The 19,632-nt window shown below is 25.8% G+C and overlaps 4 protein-coding genes and 1 long non-coding RNA gene across 12 annotated transcripts; 4 read left to right on the top strand and 1 right to left on the bottom strand.

The window, feature by feature from the left end:
- The first annotated feature begins 25 nt into the window (after positions 1–25).
- LOC127071552 (activated RNA polymerase II transcriptional coactivator p15) lies at positions 26–2,451 on the top strand. Of its 5 annotated transcripts, none has more exons than XM_051010972.1 (4): positions 26–84; positions 1,110–1,180; positions 1,442–1,673; positions 1,778–2,451. In XM_051010972.1, exons 2-4 carry the CDS (start codon positions 1,127–1,129, stop codon positions 1,858–1,860), a joined length of 369 nt encoding a protein of 122 aa, XP_050866929.1. In that variant the 5' UTR covers positions 26–84; positions 1,110–1,126; the 3' UTR covers positions 1,861–2,451. The 5 variants fall into 5 exon arrangements, with proteins under 5 accessions (XP_050866929.1, XP_050866899.1, XP_050866910.1 ...); XM_051010942.1 differs by lacking the exon at positions 26–84 and adding an exon at positions 596–754; XM_051010953.1 differs by lacking the exon at positions 26–84 and adding an exon at positions 624–715.
- Positions 2,452–2,577: 126 nt separating this feature from the next.
- LOC127071384 (DNA-dependent protein kinase catalytic subunit-like) lies at positions 2,578–15,993 on the top strand. 3 transcript variants are annotated; one of them, XM_051010631.1, is made up of 15 exons: positions 2,578–3,177; positions 3,250–3,431; positions 3,531–3,693; positions 3,784–3,902; positions 3,971–4,363; positions 4,497–4,672; positions 4,784–5,037; positions 5,116–7,751; positions 7,827–7,982; positions 8,114–11,640; positions 11,704–12,232; positions 12,352–14,652; positions 14,754–15,450; positions 15,578–15,783; positions 15,855–15,993. In XM_051010631.1, exons 1-15 carry the CDS (start codon positions 3,051–3,053, stop codon positions 15,930–15,932), a joined length of 11,544 nt encoding a protein of 3,847 aa, XP_050866588.1. In that variant the 5' UTR covers positions 2,578–3,050; the 3' UTR covers positions 15,933–15,993. The 3 variants fall into 3 exon arrangements, with proteins under 3 accessions (XP_050866588.1, XP_050866597.1, XP_050866604.1); XM_051010640.1 differs by lacking the exons at positions 2,578–3,177; positions 3,250–3,431; positions 3,784–3,902 and having other exon boundaries at positions 3,553–3,741; XM_051010647.1 differs by lacking the exons at positions 2,578–3,177; positions 3,250–3,431; positions 3,531–3,693; positions 3,784–3,902 and having other exon boundaries at positions 4,231–4,363; positions 4,519–4,672.
- A 139-nt stretch (positions 15,994–16,132) lies between these two features.
- Positions 16,133–18,075, top strand: LOC127071531 (cytochrome c oxidase assembly protein COX18, mitochondrial). 2 transcript variants are annotated; one of them, XM_051010902.1, is made up of 7 exons: positions 16,397–16,529; positions 16,616–16,748; positions 16,929–17,066; positions 17,155–17,302; positions 17,376–17,500; positions 17,585–17,695; positions 17,785–18,075. In XM_051010902.1, the coding sequence occupies exons 3-7, from the start codon at positions 16,968–16,970 to the stop codon at positions 17,977–17,979; spliced, it is 678 nt and encodes a 225-aa protein (XP_050866859.1). In that variant the 5' UTR covers positions 16,397–16,529; positions 16,616–16,748; positions 16,929–16,967; the 3' UTR covers positions 17,980–18,075. The 2 variants fall into 2 exon arrangements, with proteins under 2 accessions (XP_050866850.1, XP_050866859.1); XM_051010893.1 differs by having other exon boundaries at positions 16,133–16,748.
- On the bottom strand, positions 17,527–19,616 carry LOC127071587 (uncharacterized). Its single transcript, XR_007785144.1, has 2 exons — positions 19,476–19,616; positions 17,527–17,693 (listed from the first exon to the last, which is right to left on the bottom strand). It is a non-coding gene; the product is annotated as an uncharacterized LOC127071587 (long non-coding RNA).
- Positions 18,333–18,812, top strand: LOC127071567 (probable chitinase 10). Its single transcript, XM_051010994.1, has 2 exons — positions 18,333–18,477; positions 18,637–18,812. Exons 1-2 carry the CDS (start codon positions 18,409–18,411, stop codon positions 18,796–18,798), a joined length of 231 nt encoding a protein of 76 aa, XP_050866951.1. The 5' UTR covers positions 18,333–18,408; the 3' UTR covers positions 18,799–18,812.
- Positions 19,617–19,632: the final 16 nt, after the last annotated feature.

The following is a 19,632-nucleotide window of genomic DNA, read 5'->3' as shown; positions in this document are numbered from 1 at the left end:
TAAGTAAACGCACTAGACTGCAGCTTGTATACGTGATACACCGAATTATGAACAAAACATTTAAGCAAGATAACATGGAATGAGGTAAATGTAAAAAATTTAATTAAATGCGAAAGATACGATACAGCAGATAATTATGTTCTAAGTAAAATCTATAAATATCGCTTTCTTGTGGCGCTAAAATTTTCACTTAACCTCTCTGAAGTTCGCTACAGATTCAAATTGGACAAGTTGGAAATATTTGGAAACGCCCTTTATGTTAGCAATAAATTTGAATTATATCTGTTAATTAATAATTACTATTTGTGTATTATTTTTTTATTTAATAATATAATATATATATGTAAAAAGAAAACAAATTAACAAGGTAACTCATTATTTATAAATTTAATTTAATATCTGTATTATTTCTGCTTTGAGAAATGAATAAAATTCAATTGGATATTCAATTGGATAAAATTATAAAATTAAAATTGTCCAACAAAAATGATAACTTTTAGTTAATAATTAAATAATATAGTTTTCTTTCATTATATACACAATCTTAAATATTTTGGAATATTTACCTTTGACTTTTTTGTACTGTTGTTATTTTATATACTTCGATGTTGTGTGTGTACACGCGCGCATGGTATCGTATAAGCGATTTACTGACGAATAGAACGTGTTGGACGATTGGATGTGAATATCAAGTTCGATTTCAGTGACTATAACGGTTATTTCAAGAAAAAACTGAAACTTTTATTTAGAATATGTACGTCATTTTAATTTTTATATAAACTATTTGTTTCATTTCAAAGGTTTAGACTATGTCCTAAACAAAATAGAAACGTGTTTATATATATATGTATATATACCATATATAAACATATTTTTTTTTTGAATGTATATTTAATACATTCAATGATAAATTAAAATCATAAATTAAAAAGATAAAAAGTTATTTAAAAATAATTACCAAGATATAATTGGTATTTAATACATAACTATATTAAAATAACATATTGCTGGATTAACCAATTTATAAATATCTTTTTATTGTGCTAGGTTATTCATATGAATTAAATTTTTATAAATTGCGATTTTTAATTAACGTTTTCTTATTACAGAGATTTAATTATATAGAATGCCAAAATCAAAGGAATATGTCTCAAGTGATAGTGATAGCGATAGTGGACAGGTAATTTGTGTTATATTTTTTTTGGACCATTTTTTATTATATGCAAAATATATAAAGGGATTTTACATTTAAATTCTTATTAAAATATTTTATAACAGTTTCTGTTTTATATGAAGAAAAAAATAATTCTGTTTATAAATTTACAATTTGTTTTGTAATGTATATGTTTACAAATTTTACAATTATAATTTAAATATTAAATCTTTTAAATATAAAATTTTTTAAATAAATTTTTAAATATTGCACTGTTATAATTGAAAGGAAGAGCAAGTTAAGAAGAAACAGAAAACAGAAAAGGGAGAAAAACCTGTCGCAAGTAAAAAGCCAAAAAAAGAAACAAAAGAAGTAAAAGCATCAAAAGATGAAGATGACACTGTATGGGATTTAGGTAACAATCGTCAAGTAAATGTTAGGGATTTTAAAGGAAAACTTTTTGTGGATATAAGAGAAATGTATTATGATAAAGCAGGAGATCTGAAACCAGGCAAAAAAGGTATAAATATAAAGTATATTAATTTTATGAATATTTTGATAGGAAGAATAATTGTACTTTATAGTTAATAATAATTAATTAATCACTATTTATTTTAAATACAGGTATATGTTTAAATATGACACAATGGCGTAAGTTTATGTCAATTGTGGAAGAGGTTGATAGAGTTGCGAAATCAAAATGTTGATAAATTATTTTTTCATTGTTGATTAAAGTCATCTTACCTGGTTATAAGATGTACATTTTGTGTTTTCTTATCACATTAAAATATTCTTTGATATTAAATATATTTGTTCCCATAGGAACCTTAGGTTTTTTTTTACAAAATAAATAATGGACAATTGTTTTGTTTTTGTTTTTTTTTTATATAATTGTCATTTCAAACATTATTATTAATATTATTTAAAATACTATTATTAATATTTCATGTATCACACACAAGAATAAATATTAATAGATTAATTAAATTATTTTTAATTTAAGAAATTAAATTTTTCTATTTTATATTTCCCTTGTAATTATTTTAAATTACCTAATTGAAACAATGATATTTAATATTAAAAAAAGTTTTGAAAAATTTTTTAAATCTAACAATAATGTTCGTTAGTGTTTAATTTTTAAATGAATCAGTTCTATCTTTTCTCTATACGATGTGCTCGCAAAAAATGCGCGGCAATCAGGTGTATTTTATATACAGTTGATTTACATACAATGGTTAAGAAATCATCCAACTAATGTAATAAATTATTTAAAATAAACTAACAATTATATTTTTCTATGTGGGGAACTTATAATTACTATCGAATGCGTGCCTAAATGATAAATCGGATAATGTTTGTCGGTTTTTTTTATCAAAGAAGGAAAATAAAACATCTATCGCAGATCACGTGGGATAGTTACGTGCTTTTGCATTACTTTATATATGTGCGCAGATATGGTTAGAATTTCACATCTTTTGTTAAGTGACAAACATCTTTTGACATTATATTCTTTGTAAATACTTTTTTAAGTTGATTTTCTATGTGAAAGTAGAATTATTCTACATATAGAATTTATATAGTGTTAGAAATATTATTTATTATGCAGTATCAAGCCAGTAAAAATATTATTAGAGATGTAATATTGTAAATAGGTTATGTTTATATTTCCTATCTCGAGTGACAGCCCTAATGGACATTAAAAAATCTATTGCTTGTGAGACAATTTATACATTGTCGCTTCATTATGTGAATTAATTACAATTACATTTCGAGATGTTACTGTAATATTTATTATATACATACGAAATTGCTAAAAATTTTATAACCTATTTATATGGTGTAAAATGATATAGTATGATCTATGCATATAATTTTGATAATTTGGTGAATTATAAATATGGAGTCGTTTACATCATTTATGGACATTTTTATAAGGTGTACACAAGAAAATAATACTGATGATCTTGTAGATTTCTTAAAGGATAGTCGTAAATACTTCCAAAGTTTAACAACAGATGAGAGCAGTGAGTGTTTAGAAATATATAGCAATATTAAAATATTTAAAATTTATTTAAATCACAAAATTTTTTCCATAGAACAAGCATTATTGAATCTTTTTAATAGTGATAGAGGATTACTCTCTTTCCTCCAGAATGAGCTTGAAAGGCCAGTATCAAGAAGAAATTTTGATAAAGTGGTTAAAGAAGTTTTTTTAATAATTGAATTTATTATAGAAAATTTTCATATGATATTTCATCAATATATTCTACAAGTTAAAGTAAGAATACAGTTTTATATATGTAAAATAATTAATAACTTATATATTGTAAGTTCATAACTTAAAGTAAAGTTTTTGTGAATTATTTGTTTTATCTAGGCTATTTGTCAATTGGCTCTTATTATGCATTGTTCTGTATATATTAAAAGGGCTGCTTGCAGTACTTTGAAAAAATTAATAGAAACATTTGAAGAAAATAAATTAAATTTAGATGAAACAATTGGAGAGTTTATGTCTAAATTCTATAAACTTAATATCAATGGTATGCTATTTGAAACATGTTGAAAACAATATGGTTATTTAAAATAAGGTAAATATAAAGATTATTTGAGAGTGTGTATTTTTATTATAGAAAGAAGTTTCATCTTCTCTGTTTTTGGTACAATTGCACAGTATCATCCACAAGTTTCAAAATTGCAAAGATATAAAAATGATATTTTTATATTATTGTTTAATGATTTTAAAAGCCAGGTATAATGCATTATTACTTGAATATTCTATGTGTGTATAATATTAATAATATATTTTTATATTTATAGTATAATCCTGCATTAAAAAATCAACCTAATGAGATTCAAATTTATTTAGAAGTTCTTACTAATATTTTAAATAATCTTTGTGCACCTGAAGAAATAGATTCAGAATATTATGCAGAATTATATAAATGGATTAAATATCTTAGCATGCCAAATGAAAATCCAGCAAAAAAGCATATCATGAGAGCAGCAATTATTTTTTTATCAAAACATATGAATTTATTTTCTACATTTATATACAATGATTATGAATATTGGCATAAATTGTTTACTAATTTAACAAAAGAGAAAAGTGCAAATGGGCAGTGTGGACAACAAGCATTGAAAGCCTATTACAATAATCTTGAAATTATGTTAAGATCTGGTGATGAAGAAAAAAATAAAACAGTGTTTTTGGTAATAAATTTTTACATATAATAAGAATATGTTTCATTTTTAATATTTAATAATATATATTTAAATAACATTTATATGTATATATATATATATATATCTGTGTGTGTATGTGTGTGGGTATGTAAATTTTCAGTATTTTAAAAATCTTCTTAAAGAACAACTAATGGATCCTGTATTAGATCCAAATTCATTGAGACTTGTAGTACATGGATTTAGTAAATTGGCTGCTCCTTGTAAAAAATATTTTAATAATGATGTCAAAGATATGTATTTACTTATTGCTCGCTGTACAGTTCCTTTGTGTTTGAGGTATTTAGTTTTTATTATATTCTAACAACAAATATATTTATAAACATAGATATATATTATAACTATGTATATAATTTTAAAAATCGAAGATATTTCTTTTTTGTACTACAGAGAGGATGTGGAAAATATACAGTTTGAAAATATCAGTGATTACCAAGAAGCATTATCAGAAATACTTCTTCATGTATCAGATGTGTCCATTGGACAAATAAAACTTCTGATAAGGATTAGTATTTTCTCTATTAAAAGGTATCCTGATTTCTCTGGGATACGTAAAACTTATGCAATTTCGTCTTTAATAAAAACTATAATTAATATTGCTTCTATAAATAAGATATTATTAGATGAATTTCTTTATAATATAAGTAAGTATATGTATGTATATGTTTTTAATTTAATTAATATAAAAATCTTCTATTTTATTATATTCTAATTTTATATAGTTCTTGATGGAATTGTGTGGACATGCTCACACACATTGCAGATTGATGCTGAATTGCAACGTGAGCTTCGTAGTCTTTCAGAATGTCCAACTTGTTACAAGAATTATTTACCTTTGTGGTGTGAATTGCTGAAACCAGATAGATACAAATATGGAAAAATATTAATAGCACAACAAGTGTTTGATAAATTAATAAACATCTATATTATGTTAATAACTAAAGTAAATTTAAATACTAAGATAAAGGAAGATTGTATTCTTTCTGATGCAGCTTTGTCTCAAACTGCAGAAAATGAAACAGATTTCAGGATATTTCTTAATATGGTGGATCTTATGATTGATATAATTGAACAGATAGAACCATTTCTGTTGAAAAATACAATACATAAATTTTTATACGAAATTATTAGAATGTCTTATAGATATCCTTTGGTATCAGGATTTTACAAATTAGTTCATGCAATCATAAAGAATTCTGAAGTATTTTCTACTGTGGATAATGAAGATAATAATGATACAGAAATACGAGAATTAGTGCATAAATACTTGATAAATACTTTAGATCAGATAATTTCTTTTTCCAATGAGTTATTCACTGCTTGTCTTTACCTAATTATGTGTATGCCAATTACTTACGTTCCAAACGTATTGAATCGTACGATTCCTACATTTAAAATTGCTATTATGATGAGCTTGAATGATTTTGACCTTGCCTCTGTTATACTAGATACTTTAGAAAAATGGATATCTCATTTAAATCGAGAAGATACAAAGGATTTCTTATTAGAGATAATACCAAATTTAGAATTATTTTTACAAAGCAACGAAAGCTCTACTGAATTATTACAGGATATTATAAAGTCTGAAAGAAAAGTTGTAAAGCATATAACTCTAATTGATAATGACAACACATTAGAAAGTCTTCAAAGAAGAATCCTTTTATTTCTTGGCTCATTGGATTCTGATGTTTTATTAGATGTTGTATATAAAAGAGCTTTAAACACAGGATCAACTTGGGATAAGAAAGATTTACTGAAATGTATATTGTCTTTTCCAGACTTGAGGATAGAGTTTCATTTTGATAAAATTTTTCCCAGATTGATAACATTAGCTCAAAGTTCTGGAGATAGACGTACGAAAGTAATTGCAAGTGAATTACTTCATAAAATGGTTTCATTTATTCTTGGTAAAACAAAACAACATTTAACAGAAGATATAGATCGTTTTGCTACTTTATATGAAGCATTATATCCAGCATTACTTGATCTTAGTTGTGATTCTGATGAAGTTGTATGGAAACTTTTTCAACCTCTAATGATACAATTGTCACATTGGTTGAGTTCACAATTTATGTCTAACTCGCTTGTAACCGATTTGTTTATAAGTTCACTGTTTGATGGTCTATGTAATAATGGAAAGTCATCTGTTAGAGAATTTTCTGGCTTATGCTTAGCCGAATTTACAAATTGGTCTTTGAGACAATTGTCAAGGACGAACGAACTCAATATTCATGTTCATAGTATCATTAAAAAAATGACTAATTTTGCAATACACCCTTCTAAGTGCAAACGCATTGCAGCAGCTACAGCTTTTAATCATCTTTATAGACTTATGCGTGAACATGAAGAAATAATTACAATATATTGGTTAGAGCTATTATATTGCTTTATTAAAAGTTTAGAGGAATGTAATGATGTTTCAATCCATAATGCTCTTAATCACATCAATAAAGTCATAAGAATTAAAGCAGATTTATTGACTGAAGATAATCCACAATGTAGAAAACCATCTGTATTTACAGGAAGAACATTAACTGATGCTGTTAATTGGTTATTTACCCAATGTGGATCTTTGGATCCAAATTGCAGACAAAAGAGTATGGAATTGTTTGTCCAGATTTCTGAATGTCTTTTTATTTATGATTCACCAACAGAATTTATTGAATCTTATATTGAGAAAAATGGAATACAAGCAATTAATTGTATAATACTTAAAGATTTAAAACCAAAAGAAGATGTTTCCTTTCAAAATATGTTATTGCTTTTGAAGAGTTTGGATTGTTATATGTGGTTGATAAACAAAAAGTTAATCAACATGGATTATTTATTCACTGATATAAATCCTGAGAAAGATATTATTTTCGATTATATAAAAAATTTTATACACTTACTATTGAAAGTTAAGATACAAACAGAAGATAAAATAGTAATTTCTAAAGAAGCTGAACAATTACATATATTACAATGTAAAATTATAATGACAATATTTGATTTTATTAAAATTCTTCTCAACTTAAATAGTAATATTATACCTGATTTTTTTTTCAATGAAGAACTATTTGAATTGATAGCTAAATGTATAATATGTCCACAAGTATTAGGATTTGACATGAGAAATGTTACAATAAATGAACAATTACCATTACTATTGGAACAATTACTGCAAGTACTTATACAAAAAATGAATGAATCATTACAGTATTCTTTTAAAAGAAAAATAGAAAGTTATGTAATGAAACATTGTACTAGTTTTTTGGCTTTACATAGAAATAATGATACAATATCTACAGAAATCAAGGAGTATGTAAAAGGTCTTATTATATTAGAAAATTGTAATATTCTTTCTCAATTGTGTGAGGTCAGCATTGATATAAACATTATTTTATAATTCCTAAAGCCATAACATGTATTTATCATACATTATTTATTACAGGATCAAAAAACTTTCGAAAATTTAGAACATAATGTCGAATATATTTTTAACTCTCTGTTAAAGGAAGAAGATGGAATTTTGATTTGTGTCAGCTTTCATTCACAAATAATAGAATATTTACAGAGTGTGATGGAATTATTTCTTACAAATTGTAAGGTAAATAATTTCTTTATAATATGAGTACATAATTATCTTAGAGATATATAAGTATCTTAGAAATAATATTGTCACAATATTTAAAAAAAATATCGTTTATTTTTTTGTCCTAATTTAAAAATTTATTTCAGCCATCAATGACAAAAAAATTAATATATTTAATTGGAAACAATGATATATTGCTTGGACTAGATTCTATAGAGATAACACATGGGGAATATTTTTTGAGTACATTTAAAGATATCATTTTTGGATATATTTTAAAAGATATAGAAGAAACTATGATAATTCTTGAAGATCTATTACAAACAAATGCATCTTTTGCATTAATTATGTTAGAAGAATTAATGTTATTTACACAGCATCACAAAAATAAATTTAAAGATTATATAGAGTCTTTAGTAACTACAGTCATAAAAAAATTTATTATTTTAAATAGAGCTGTGAATAATATTGAAAGCAGAAAGGAGAAACTAATTAACATATATGGAATTTCTGTACATTTAATGCAGCATCCTATAAACGTTGTGAATATGTCAGAATATTTTTATCAATGGATTCTAAAAGAATTTGCAACAGAAAAAATAGATATTGAATACAAGACTAAACTTCTAGAAAATTTTCTTGTGTGTTTAACAGATATGTCATCCACATACAAACCTGAATTAGTTACAATTCTACATACATTAAGAAAAGATAGACTTTCGATATCGCAAAATATATTTTCTAAGCATAGTATGGATGCAATGAAGATTAAAAATTGTTTCTATATGCTCTTAAATCTATTACCTATTACAAAATCATTAATAGTCTTTGAAACTATAATTTTCTTTGCTGCAGGTGGTGGTGAATATTTGTTCACTGAAAAATTACAAGAGTGTATGAAAAAATATTTTAATACTATTCCTAGTAATTGTGCTTTAAAATCATTAGAAATGAGTTATAAATATTTTATGGATCTTAACAGTTTTGGGAATGATAGCTCTAGTAGATTTGACGTTTTGCAAAAGTTTCTTTTACCAATATTTCAGTTTTGCAACATAACTGAAATTGAGCAATTTTATGAAAACAATATTAAAGATATTTATACAATTATTACCAAAGATCTTATAGGTGATAATATAGATAAACAACAACTTATTATATCTACAATTGGATGTTATGAACTTGTTGCTATTATGTTTGCAAAAATAGATATACTAAAAATAACTAGTATTGATAGCACAATTACAAAAAATGCTATTAATGACGTGAATACTGGTAAAGAACTTTTATCAGGATTATACGCAAGCACTTTTCGCGTGCGATCATTGAGGACAGATAATCCAGAACATAAAGAAATTATGAGATTATTACAATGTTCTGCATATAACTGTTCCATAACAATTGTAAGTTTAAAAGATGAAGAACAAGCATATGTGAGTGTATTTGGTGAAAATAGAAGTAAAAATATGCTTATATGGGAAAATATTATTGATTTGGATAAAAAATACAATATTCAACAAACTATTGAATATTATTCTAAAAATCGAAAAAAGCTAATTAATATAAAAAAATCCGAGAACCAACAATATAATACAAAAGAAAGGAATTATTCATACATTTATAGCTACAATATAGCTGAATCAACACTCAATGAAGATTTGAATGCTTATGATTTAAATGAGACTCATATTATCCGTAAATCTAATAATAGTAACAAAGAAGAAAGTATGAGCTTATTGTTTGAGTCTGATGATTTGAATGATCATGAATGTATGCCATCTATTTGTGGAGTGTTAATACATATGATATCTAAAGAAATTTACAATATTTCTGACAAAGATAATCTCTCATTGCCTAAATCATTAAAATGTTTCCACGATTCTATGTTAATTCAACGCAATAATAATATTAAATTGTTTATGTTGAAAGTTATATTGAATACCTCACAGCTGTTTGAACATTATGCAAAATTTTTTATTCTTCCAGTCATGGCTACTATTAATTCATATTTAAGCACAAACAAGTTGAATTACATTATTACTGATGCTGTATTGACATTAATAGATTGGCATAAAGTTGCCATACCTAATGAAACTAATGAGAAAGTATGGGCCCAAAAACTATTTGAAAAACTTGTTCAAAAAGTATTAATGTCTGATGATGAAAACACATCAAGAGCAATTTATAAACATAATGTTAATATTATTAGAATGATGGTTCAAGTTTGGCAGCCATGTTTACAAGTTCCAAGAAATTTAAATGAAATAATGACAAATGCACCTAAAACAGCAATTCATCTGATATTAATGTGTTTAGCTAACAATATGCATGCAGAAATTATTTGTAGAGATGATATTCTAGAATTTCTACAAAAAGTTGTTGAAAATTGGCGAAAAGATGAAGAAATGGTTTTACAAAGTTGTGAAGCTCTTGGGATAATATTAAAATTTTTTAAACATGATATAAATTATTCCACTAAATTACATGATATTGGTGAAAAATTACAAAGTTTTTTTAGACAGATGCAAATGAAATTTGAAAACAGACAAATTAGATGTATTCAGGCTCTGTGTAAGAATTATCCAGATATAGCAATAGAATATATTGAATTTATTACATTAAGTATGTCCAGAGTTGATTCTATGGGAAAAGCTATTTGTCTAGAATTATTTTTGTTAATAATTCCACAACTTTCTAAAGAACAAATCATAAAGGAACTTAATTACATAAAATTCCATGATATATTAAAAAACCGAATTGCACTTTGTGAAAAAATAGCACTTCAAATTATACATGCATTAGTTATTATATTAGAATCAGTGGATCTATTGCCACTTGCTAAATTGGTTTCTCCATATGCAAAGCATGATTTTTCGGAATATAGGGAGATAACTTACAAAATCTTCATGAATATATATAATAGATATATAAAAATGACTCCATATAATGATAAGATAGAAGAGTTGATGTATCTAAGTAAAAAAACTCTACTTGGAGGTTTATTGGATCCAGCTATAGAATTGCAAACTAAGATATTAAATTTCTGGACAGAAGATAACAATTTATCAAATAACACAACAGATAGATTGCTAGAAATTTTAAACATATATTCACCTAATACAGAAGATGTTTTTCTACCATTTATATCACTTACAATGTTGCATCTCCTAACAAAGACAGTTGAATATAAAAGTAAAATGTTTGATCCTTTAACCAATTGTGTTTATAAAGATTATGAAATTGTTCCTTCATGGAAAATAAAAAATTTAGGGTCTGTTGCACCATTATTTGCTCCTTCATTGGCAAGTCAAATGAATCAAGTATTTACTCAAACAATATCTTCAACAGATAATTTTGATTATTTTTATACATCATCTCCAAATAGTAATATCAACGTAAAATTTCGTGCAACAGAAGATCCAAAATTTGAACCAACATACCTGGATGAAGATCATGCCAACCAAATGTTTTTAAATGACATGGAATACAATACGAATTTACAAACATCCAAGATTTTACAACCTGCTGATAATAAACGATCACGAAGATTTTTAGCCAATTCATCTGCTGTTGCAAATATCATAAAACAAAAAGAAATGACAAAAAATGTACAACATGCTGAAATGATAAAGAAAGAAGCAATAAGACAAAGGAACAATGTAAAGTTATGCAGGTAAATATTTCTATATACATATACTAGAAACATTAAGAGTATATCATTACAATTTTGTTATAGGAAGTATAGATTTGGCGATTTTCCTGATATTGAAATTACTCTTTCTGATTTAACTGAATCACTGCAAAATTTAATCAAAAAGGATCAACTGATATGTAAAGACATAACAGTTACTATGTTTAGCTCTCTTATAGAAGCTATTAAAATTCAACAGAATACAAATGTCATTAATGATGTTATTTCAATCTTAAAGCAAATATTATGTAACTGTCAAGGAAGCTCTCCCCTCATGGCTGCAGTGTTAGAAATAATGTTTACATGTCATGTAATTGATTGTTCTCCTGACATTACAGCAAAGATTTCTAAGGCAAATAATTTTAATTCCATTGCTACACTTCTTTTGGAAGAAAATTTAATATATTATTTAGATGAAACACCACCTCCTCCAAAAAGAATGCATTTGATTGAGAATGAAATTGATGAGCAGACTAATAAATGGATACAATTAGCTAAACTTTATGAATCTATGAATGAAACTGACATTGTCTTAAGCATTTTCCGAGATAAAATTAATAATAAACATTTACAGGTATTAAATTATGTAATATAATAGCAACTGTTTTATTTTTCAACATATTTCTTTTTTTATGTTTGAAATTTTATTATTATTATTATTGTTATTTACGCAAAAGCAATATTTTATTTTAGGACTCATCTTTTGCACAAGTTACATCTGATTGGATAAGAGCAAAATCTGCATATGAAACTGTCTATACAGTAGAAACAGGATTAATTAAAGAACACTGTCTCCAAGGTTTATTTGAATGCTTGAGTCATTTGTCAGATTGGGATGAAATTAATAAATATATAAAAGATAAATTAGATCAAAATCTTGAAAATATATGGAATGACACATGGAAAAATTGGTTGTTTCCATGGATGTTTCAGGTGTATATACACAAATCATTACTTTTAGATGAAAATCTAGAACTCAATGAATTTAAGGAAGTGTTAAATCGTTGGTTTGAAGACGAACAGAAATTAAGTTATATCAAACGTAATTTTGGAGAAGAATTAGCTTTATTTTTTATAAATGAGGAACAAGTTGTTGCTCATGATTTTCTAAATGTTGCACTTGATGAACTAAGAGAAGAATGGGTACACCTACATCCACTGTCAGTTCAACTTAAAAAAAAGAAGTTGGAAAAACTGCATGGAATTAGTGATATTGACCTATTTTTAAAATATTTGAAAGTCTCAGAAACTACTCAAGGTGTACAAGATTTACTAAGATTTTGGTCTAAGAATATTCCTTCAATGCAAGATGATCTTCTCTTATGGGATAAACTGATTTTATATAGGACAAACTTTGCACCTCTGTACATAAAACATATAAAAAGTAGAATGGAAACTGATACACAAAGTGATGAAGAATATAAATATATTAATGAATTACAGAATATTTCTTATCAATTATCACTTGATATGATTAATATGTCTATAAGTCACAGAAATAAGTCTATAGCAAGTAAACATTTTTACTGTCTGAAACAAATTGATAATTGTTTACCACAAAGTAAGCATAAATATATATTAACTGCAGCTAGACTTAAATATCTAAAAGGAGAAGAAGAATCAGTTATTGATAAAAAGTTATCTTATTATGTTTTTTCTTGGAAATATTCACATAAAATATTATACCAGAATAATTTAGATATTCTGCTACATATTTCTACTAGACAACATATAAGTATGTTAGCTACAAGATTTGTACAATTAAGTTATGAAAATGAACAATTTGCCGATATATTATTTAAAAATGACATAATTTTAAAAGAACTATGTGTTGAATACAACAGTATTGAGAATATAAGAAATCTGTTGGAATCTTATAGCTTCAATAAAATGAAAGAATGTTGCAGCATTGGAAATACAAAAGATTGTTACTTTATTTTGTCAAAATATTGTTATGATCAACTTTGTAAATTTTCTAATAATATTAATTTTTTTAAAGAATTTGTTAATTCTACATTGAAAGCAATGAGTTATGGTTCAGTAGATGCAGCACATTATTTTCCTTGTTTATTGAAATATCAGTATTTGAATAATGATGAAGTTAAAGAGATTTTTATAAACAACACTAGTGAAATTCAGTCATGGCTATTTTTGAGATGGCAAGCACAATTATTTTCTCATCTTGGGACATCAATAGCAGATTTGATTATACCGATTATTGAAAGAATTATTCAAGATTATCCAAATGCTCTTATATATACTCTTCGTTTAACAATACAAACAAATCCGATTGTTATGAATGATTCACGAATGTATAAAATCAGACAATTTTTGTACGATAATCGAGAATTAGAACAATTTCTTGAGGCAATGCAATATGTAGTTCAACCAGAAGCATATTTACAATATTATCTTCATGAATGTATGAAAAATTTGTCCAAGGGCACAGCTACTGCAATTGATATATTATTGAAAAAGATTTATCCATCTTCAAGAAAAAACAAAAATGAACCAAGACCAGGAAATATTTATGGTATCTTTAAAAATAGTAAATTTAATTTAACGCGACTAGAAAAAATGAAAGACGAGAAAGAAATTCGTCAATATTTGAAAACTTTAAATGAAGTTCTGAAACAATCATTTAAAGAAAGAAAAATCAGTATTTTATTAAAAGATTATAGTCCATGGTTATGTGAGTTTAATGAAAGTCATTTAGAAGTACCAGGACAATATACAGGCAATAGAAAACCTATGCCTCAATATCATATTAAGATTATGAAAATAGAACCAATTGTAAAAATTATGGAATCATTACGTAAACCAGTTCGGATTACTATAGTAGGAGATGATGCAAAGGATTATATGTTCTTAAACAAATTTGGAGAAGATTTAAGACTTGATCAAAGATTACAACAAACTTTTTCAATCATAAATAAAACTTTGAATAATGACATAGCTTGTAAACAACGTCATTTATTTATTGATACTTATCAAGTATGTAGATTTATAATGTAATTTTATAGGTACTTCGTATGTTTCTTAAATTAAAAAAAAAATAATTTAGCACAATTTATTGCACATTAATTTAATTACAGGTAATTCCACTGTCAACATCATTAGGCCTTATACAGTGGATTAAAGATACTAGGCCACTACATGATTTAATTTATTTTACTATTCCTAAAAATAAATATTCTCACTATGAAACCATTGAAGCAGAGTACACTGCATGGATTAAAAAGGCTGGACCTTCTGGAAAGTTAGCAGTACAATATAAAGAAGCAACTTTAAAATATGATGCTAATGCAGTTACTATAAAAATGAATAAACTGATTGCTAAAACAGAATGGGATTTATTGCGTAAAACATGCGTAATATTATGTCCATCGCCGGAAAGTTTTATAACATTCAGACGAAATTTTATTACTAGCTATGCCACAATGTGTGTAGTACATTGGATTTTGGGTATTGGAGATCGTCATTTATCAAATATTTTAATTTCGATTGGATCAGGGAAATGTTTAGGTGTCGATTTTGATCAAGCTTTTGATGCTGGCATTGATTCAATGATACCTCAACTTATGCCATTTCGCTTGACACCTCAAATTCTTGGACTTTTAAAACCATTTACTGAAAAAGACCTCTTTGGAGCAACAATGATTCATGTTTTAAAAGCTTTGCAATGTGATAAGAGTACTATTCTTGCATGTTTAGATGTTTTTATACATGAACCTTTAAATTGGACAGAAAGTATTAATAAAGCTTTGGAAAGAGTTGAAGAAGTGAATACAGGTAAATAGAAGTATATAATTAAGTAAATATAGAAAAATTACATTTGTATATTAATTTTTACATACATATATATATTTATAATTGCAAGTTATACATTTGTACAATAATTAACTTGTGTAAACTATAGATGTGAAGTGGTTACCACAGAAAAGAATAAATATTGTGGAAAAAAAATTGAATGGCAATAAGCCATCAATAATAACTTTGGAACAATTGAAAGATCTATATAGTGATCAATATTTTAACAGATACTATGTAATAGTTAATGGCAATGATGGCATTAAACGTATTCGTTTAAATATGAAAGATGATAAGTTAACAGCAGAGGAACAAGTAACATTTATTTTTCATTATTAATAATTATTTCAACAATATTGTGTATATTCATGAATATTTTTTCACAGGTTGAATGTTTATTAGATCAAGCGACAGATTTAAATATTTTGGGTCGTACCTTTGTTGGTTGGAAACCATGGTTATAAACCGATCTAAATATTAGAAATAAATTTAATAAAATTTAATATAGTAATAGAATAAGAAGCTTTATATATTACTATTTATTAATTTTTTTAATGTATTATCTTTCATTAAATAAAATTTATTACTATTTTGCATAGTATTATGTCATCTAACCTCAAAAAACTTTACGTGAGTGCAAAAGTGTGCATTTAAAAAATATTAATATTTCCAGAAGAATGATAAGTTTTCGCTATTGTGTAACGCATATTACAAACTTACATAGTAGTATTTGTATATTTCGTAAAATCAATAATAAAATCATTTATATAAGTTCATATTCCTCTTTTAAAAATTCATTAGTTAATATCAATAACCATTTCAAGACACAATTGATTCATTCTCCTGATATTGTTAATAATGCAATATCAAAAGGACGTTCTAATCAAACTAATCATATATTGACAATTAATAGAACTAAACAAAATAGTATATATAAAAAAAAATGTAAATTTATTTCCACGCATACATCTCTATGTAAAGTCATAAATAAACGATCATCATATTTTGGGACAAATCCACTTTTTGTCAAAAGTGATTTTACTACACGAAATTGTTCCAATGTAAGACAAATATCAAGTTTTTTCGAACGAGCGACTGATAGTTTGTATACGAATTATGTTAATTTAATATATGTTATATCTGGAAGTACACCTGTGGAATTTACTCAAGATTCTTTAGTATGGTTACATACTTACACAGGTTTACCATGGTGGGCAACTATAGTATTGGCGACTAGTTTACTACGATTAACCATTAGTTTACCATTATCAGTATATCAGGTATTTAATTATATACATTTTGTGTTATATACTTTTTAAAAAGTGTTCAAACTAAGTGTTATTCAAGACTCATTTAAAGTTACATTGTTATTTGTAATTAAATAAAGTTATATCAAAGTACTGCTGATATAACATGATATTAATACAATCATACTAATATATTTATATCATTATTTTTAGCAAAATATAAATGCTAAGCTAGAAAATTTAAAACATGAGATGGTAGGTATTACTACAAATTTGAGAAGGAAATCTAAAGAGGACATGTTTAAATATGAATGGTCAGAAGAGTATACAAGGCGTATGTATAATCGTTCGGTATGTAATTTTATTGTTAATATGTTTTATTATTGCATAAATGTACAATTCTTTATATTTAGTAAGATGATATAACTATTTATTGTAGGTAAGAAAAGCATGGAAGGACTTGATTGTTAGAGATAATTGTCATCCAATGAAAAACATATTTCTCTTATATATAGAAGTTCCAATATTGATACTATTAACGTTTTCACTCAGAAACTTATGTTATATGTTTCCTGAACCTAATATTTGTAAGAGAGAATAATATTTTTTATAATTTAACATTATTAAGTATTTCTATTAAATTCTTATTTATTGAAATAGATGCTTATGAAATTTATAATGAACTCACAACGGGTGGTTTTGGTTGGATATTAAATTTGGCAGAAATAGATCATTTTTTTATATTACCTATATTGATTGGTCTAATAAATTTAGCTAATATAGAGGTAAGATATTGATATACTATTAATAATTTTATTTATTAATATATTTATTTAAAATCTCAATTTCATTACAATTGTTGCTTATAGATTGCAGTCATGATGAGATTAAAGGAACCTACACGACTGCAAAAAGGTTTCTTTATTTTTTTTAGATTAGTAGCACTTGCAATAATACCTCTAGCACCATATATACCTTCTGTAAGTTATAAAAAAAATGATTTTATTAGAATCATATTTTGTAATTAATTGGTAATTCATTCATATTTAAAAATATTAATTTATTTCAGTCTCTGAGCTTATATTGGATGACAAGCAGTGCTTTTAGTCTGTGTCAAAAACTTTTGTTGATATCACCAAAATTTCGTAGATTAACAAGAATTCCAGAAACTGAATCAGAATTATCACATCCATATAGTTATTTATATGAGAAGATAAAGAGTAGAATAAATTTTGAAGCACAATTGATGAGAAAGTTAAAATGATTGATACATAAAATAGATATACAGAAAGTTGTGAAAATAGTATTAAATATATATTAATTTAACACAAATATTGAATAAAAAATATACATGAAATGATTTTTACTCATATACTGTTACTTTATCATTCGTTCGATCTTTCTAATTTATATTATATTCAAGGCAAGTATATTCATTATTTTAAAAATATAAGTATTTACTACACCTTTGATCTTAAGTGCGACCTATAAAGTCGATCGTAAAGCTTATTCATAACGTAAGCCAATCGCAATTAAAACAGGATCGATAACGCGGAAAAAAAAGAAATAATTTACATGATAGTGAATTCTAATAATGATAAATTATTTTCCTTATTTTCCGTGTCTCTATATAAAGACCATTCCTTGATCAGAGAAGGCTTAATCACGATTGTGAGTCAAAGGACGAATCAAGATGAAGTTTAACGCTGCTTTATTGTTAGCGCTCCTTTGTATGAGTTTATATCTATTTGAGTATTCAATGGTAAGTGATTTTTCTAAAGTCCTTTTATTTTTTATACATTTAATGAAGAAATCAATTATCAAAATGTACGAAAAAATATATATTTTTTAAAATAATATATCGAACGATGATATTTAAATTTTACGTTTGAATAAAAAAGAATAAATTATGTTTTTTTAGGCTCAAGTTATGCCGTATCCTGGTGATTGTACTAAATATCAACAATGCGATGCCAGTGGTTGTTTTGTATTGAGTTGCGGTGCTGGCACCGAATTTAATCCTGCGATTGGAACGTGCGATTATCCTTTGCAAAATCGGGAAGGTTGTAATAATCGAGGATAATGATTTTTTTTTTTTAGAAAAGAAACGCACGTTGCATATGTAAATATGTTATTAAAAAGAAGCAAATAAATTATTTGGAAGATAAAATAAATGAGAGCGTACTATTATAGAATAGAAGAATATTCCGTATATTATTGATACGGCATCTTTTTGAAATTGATTCATTGTCTGTATATTGATGTATTAAACGCTTATTATCACTGTAAATCAATGTATTCTTAACGCTATAAGCATTCTATTATTAGCGTTAATAACATTTCAAATAGATGGAATGAAACGTTGGGAAATTCCAATAGAAACCGAAAAATACGATGTTTAAAAGAAAAATTTTTTTCCTATATACGTAATCCTATACGTTAATCTTCTTGAGAAATTAAAAAATATAATACATCTACAACTTCTTTACGTGATCAGTCATCAAGTACGTCACGAGAGTTAAATGTAAATGCAAAAAAATAAATACTGTTTCGTTTCGAAGAAAACTAAAATTCTGCTTCTTGCTTTTCGCTCTCTTAATCTTATCGATTTAAGATAAATAAAAACATAAGAAGATAAAATAAAGCTCTCACAAATTTTGAATGTACAGTGTTGTTACCTTTTCTCTTGCGTTTACATCGAGCTTACGTCGGAATCTTTATGAGCTCGATGACTAGTAAAATAAGAGGCAATTTACTCACGCGTAGAATCAATTGGCAAATAGTTCTGTGTGCATTTGCTCGATTACTGTGTATATATGTTGACATTGCGTGTAGTCAATAAAGAATTCTCTCTCCCTCTCTCCCTCTCTCTCTCTCTCTCTTCTCTATTTCTTATCTTTTCTTGTCTCTTCAATGC

Source organism: Vespula vulgaris, chromosome 1 (genome assembly GCF_905475345.1).
Source record: "Vespula vulgaris chromosome 1, iyVesVulg1.1, whole genome shotgun sequence".
Classification (NCBI taxonomy): domain Eukaryota; kingdom Metazoa; phylum Arthropoda; class Insecta; order Hymenoptera; family Vespidae; genus Vespula; species Vespula vulgaris.
Note: the sequence above shows the minus strand (reverse complement) of the source record. Positions and strands in the feature narration are given on the sequence as shown.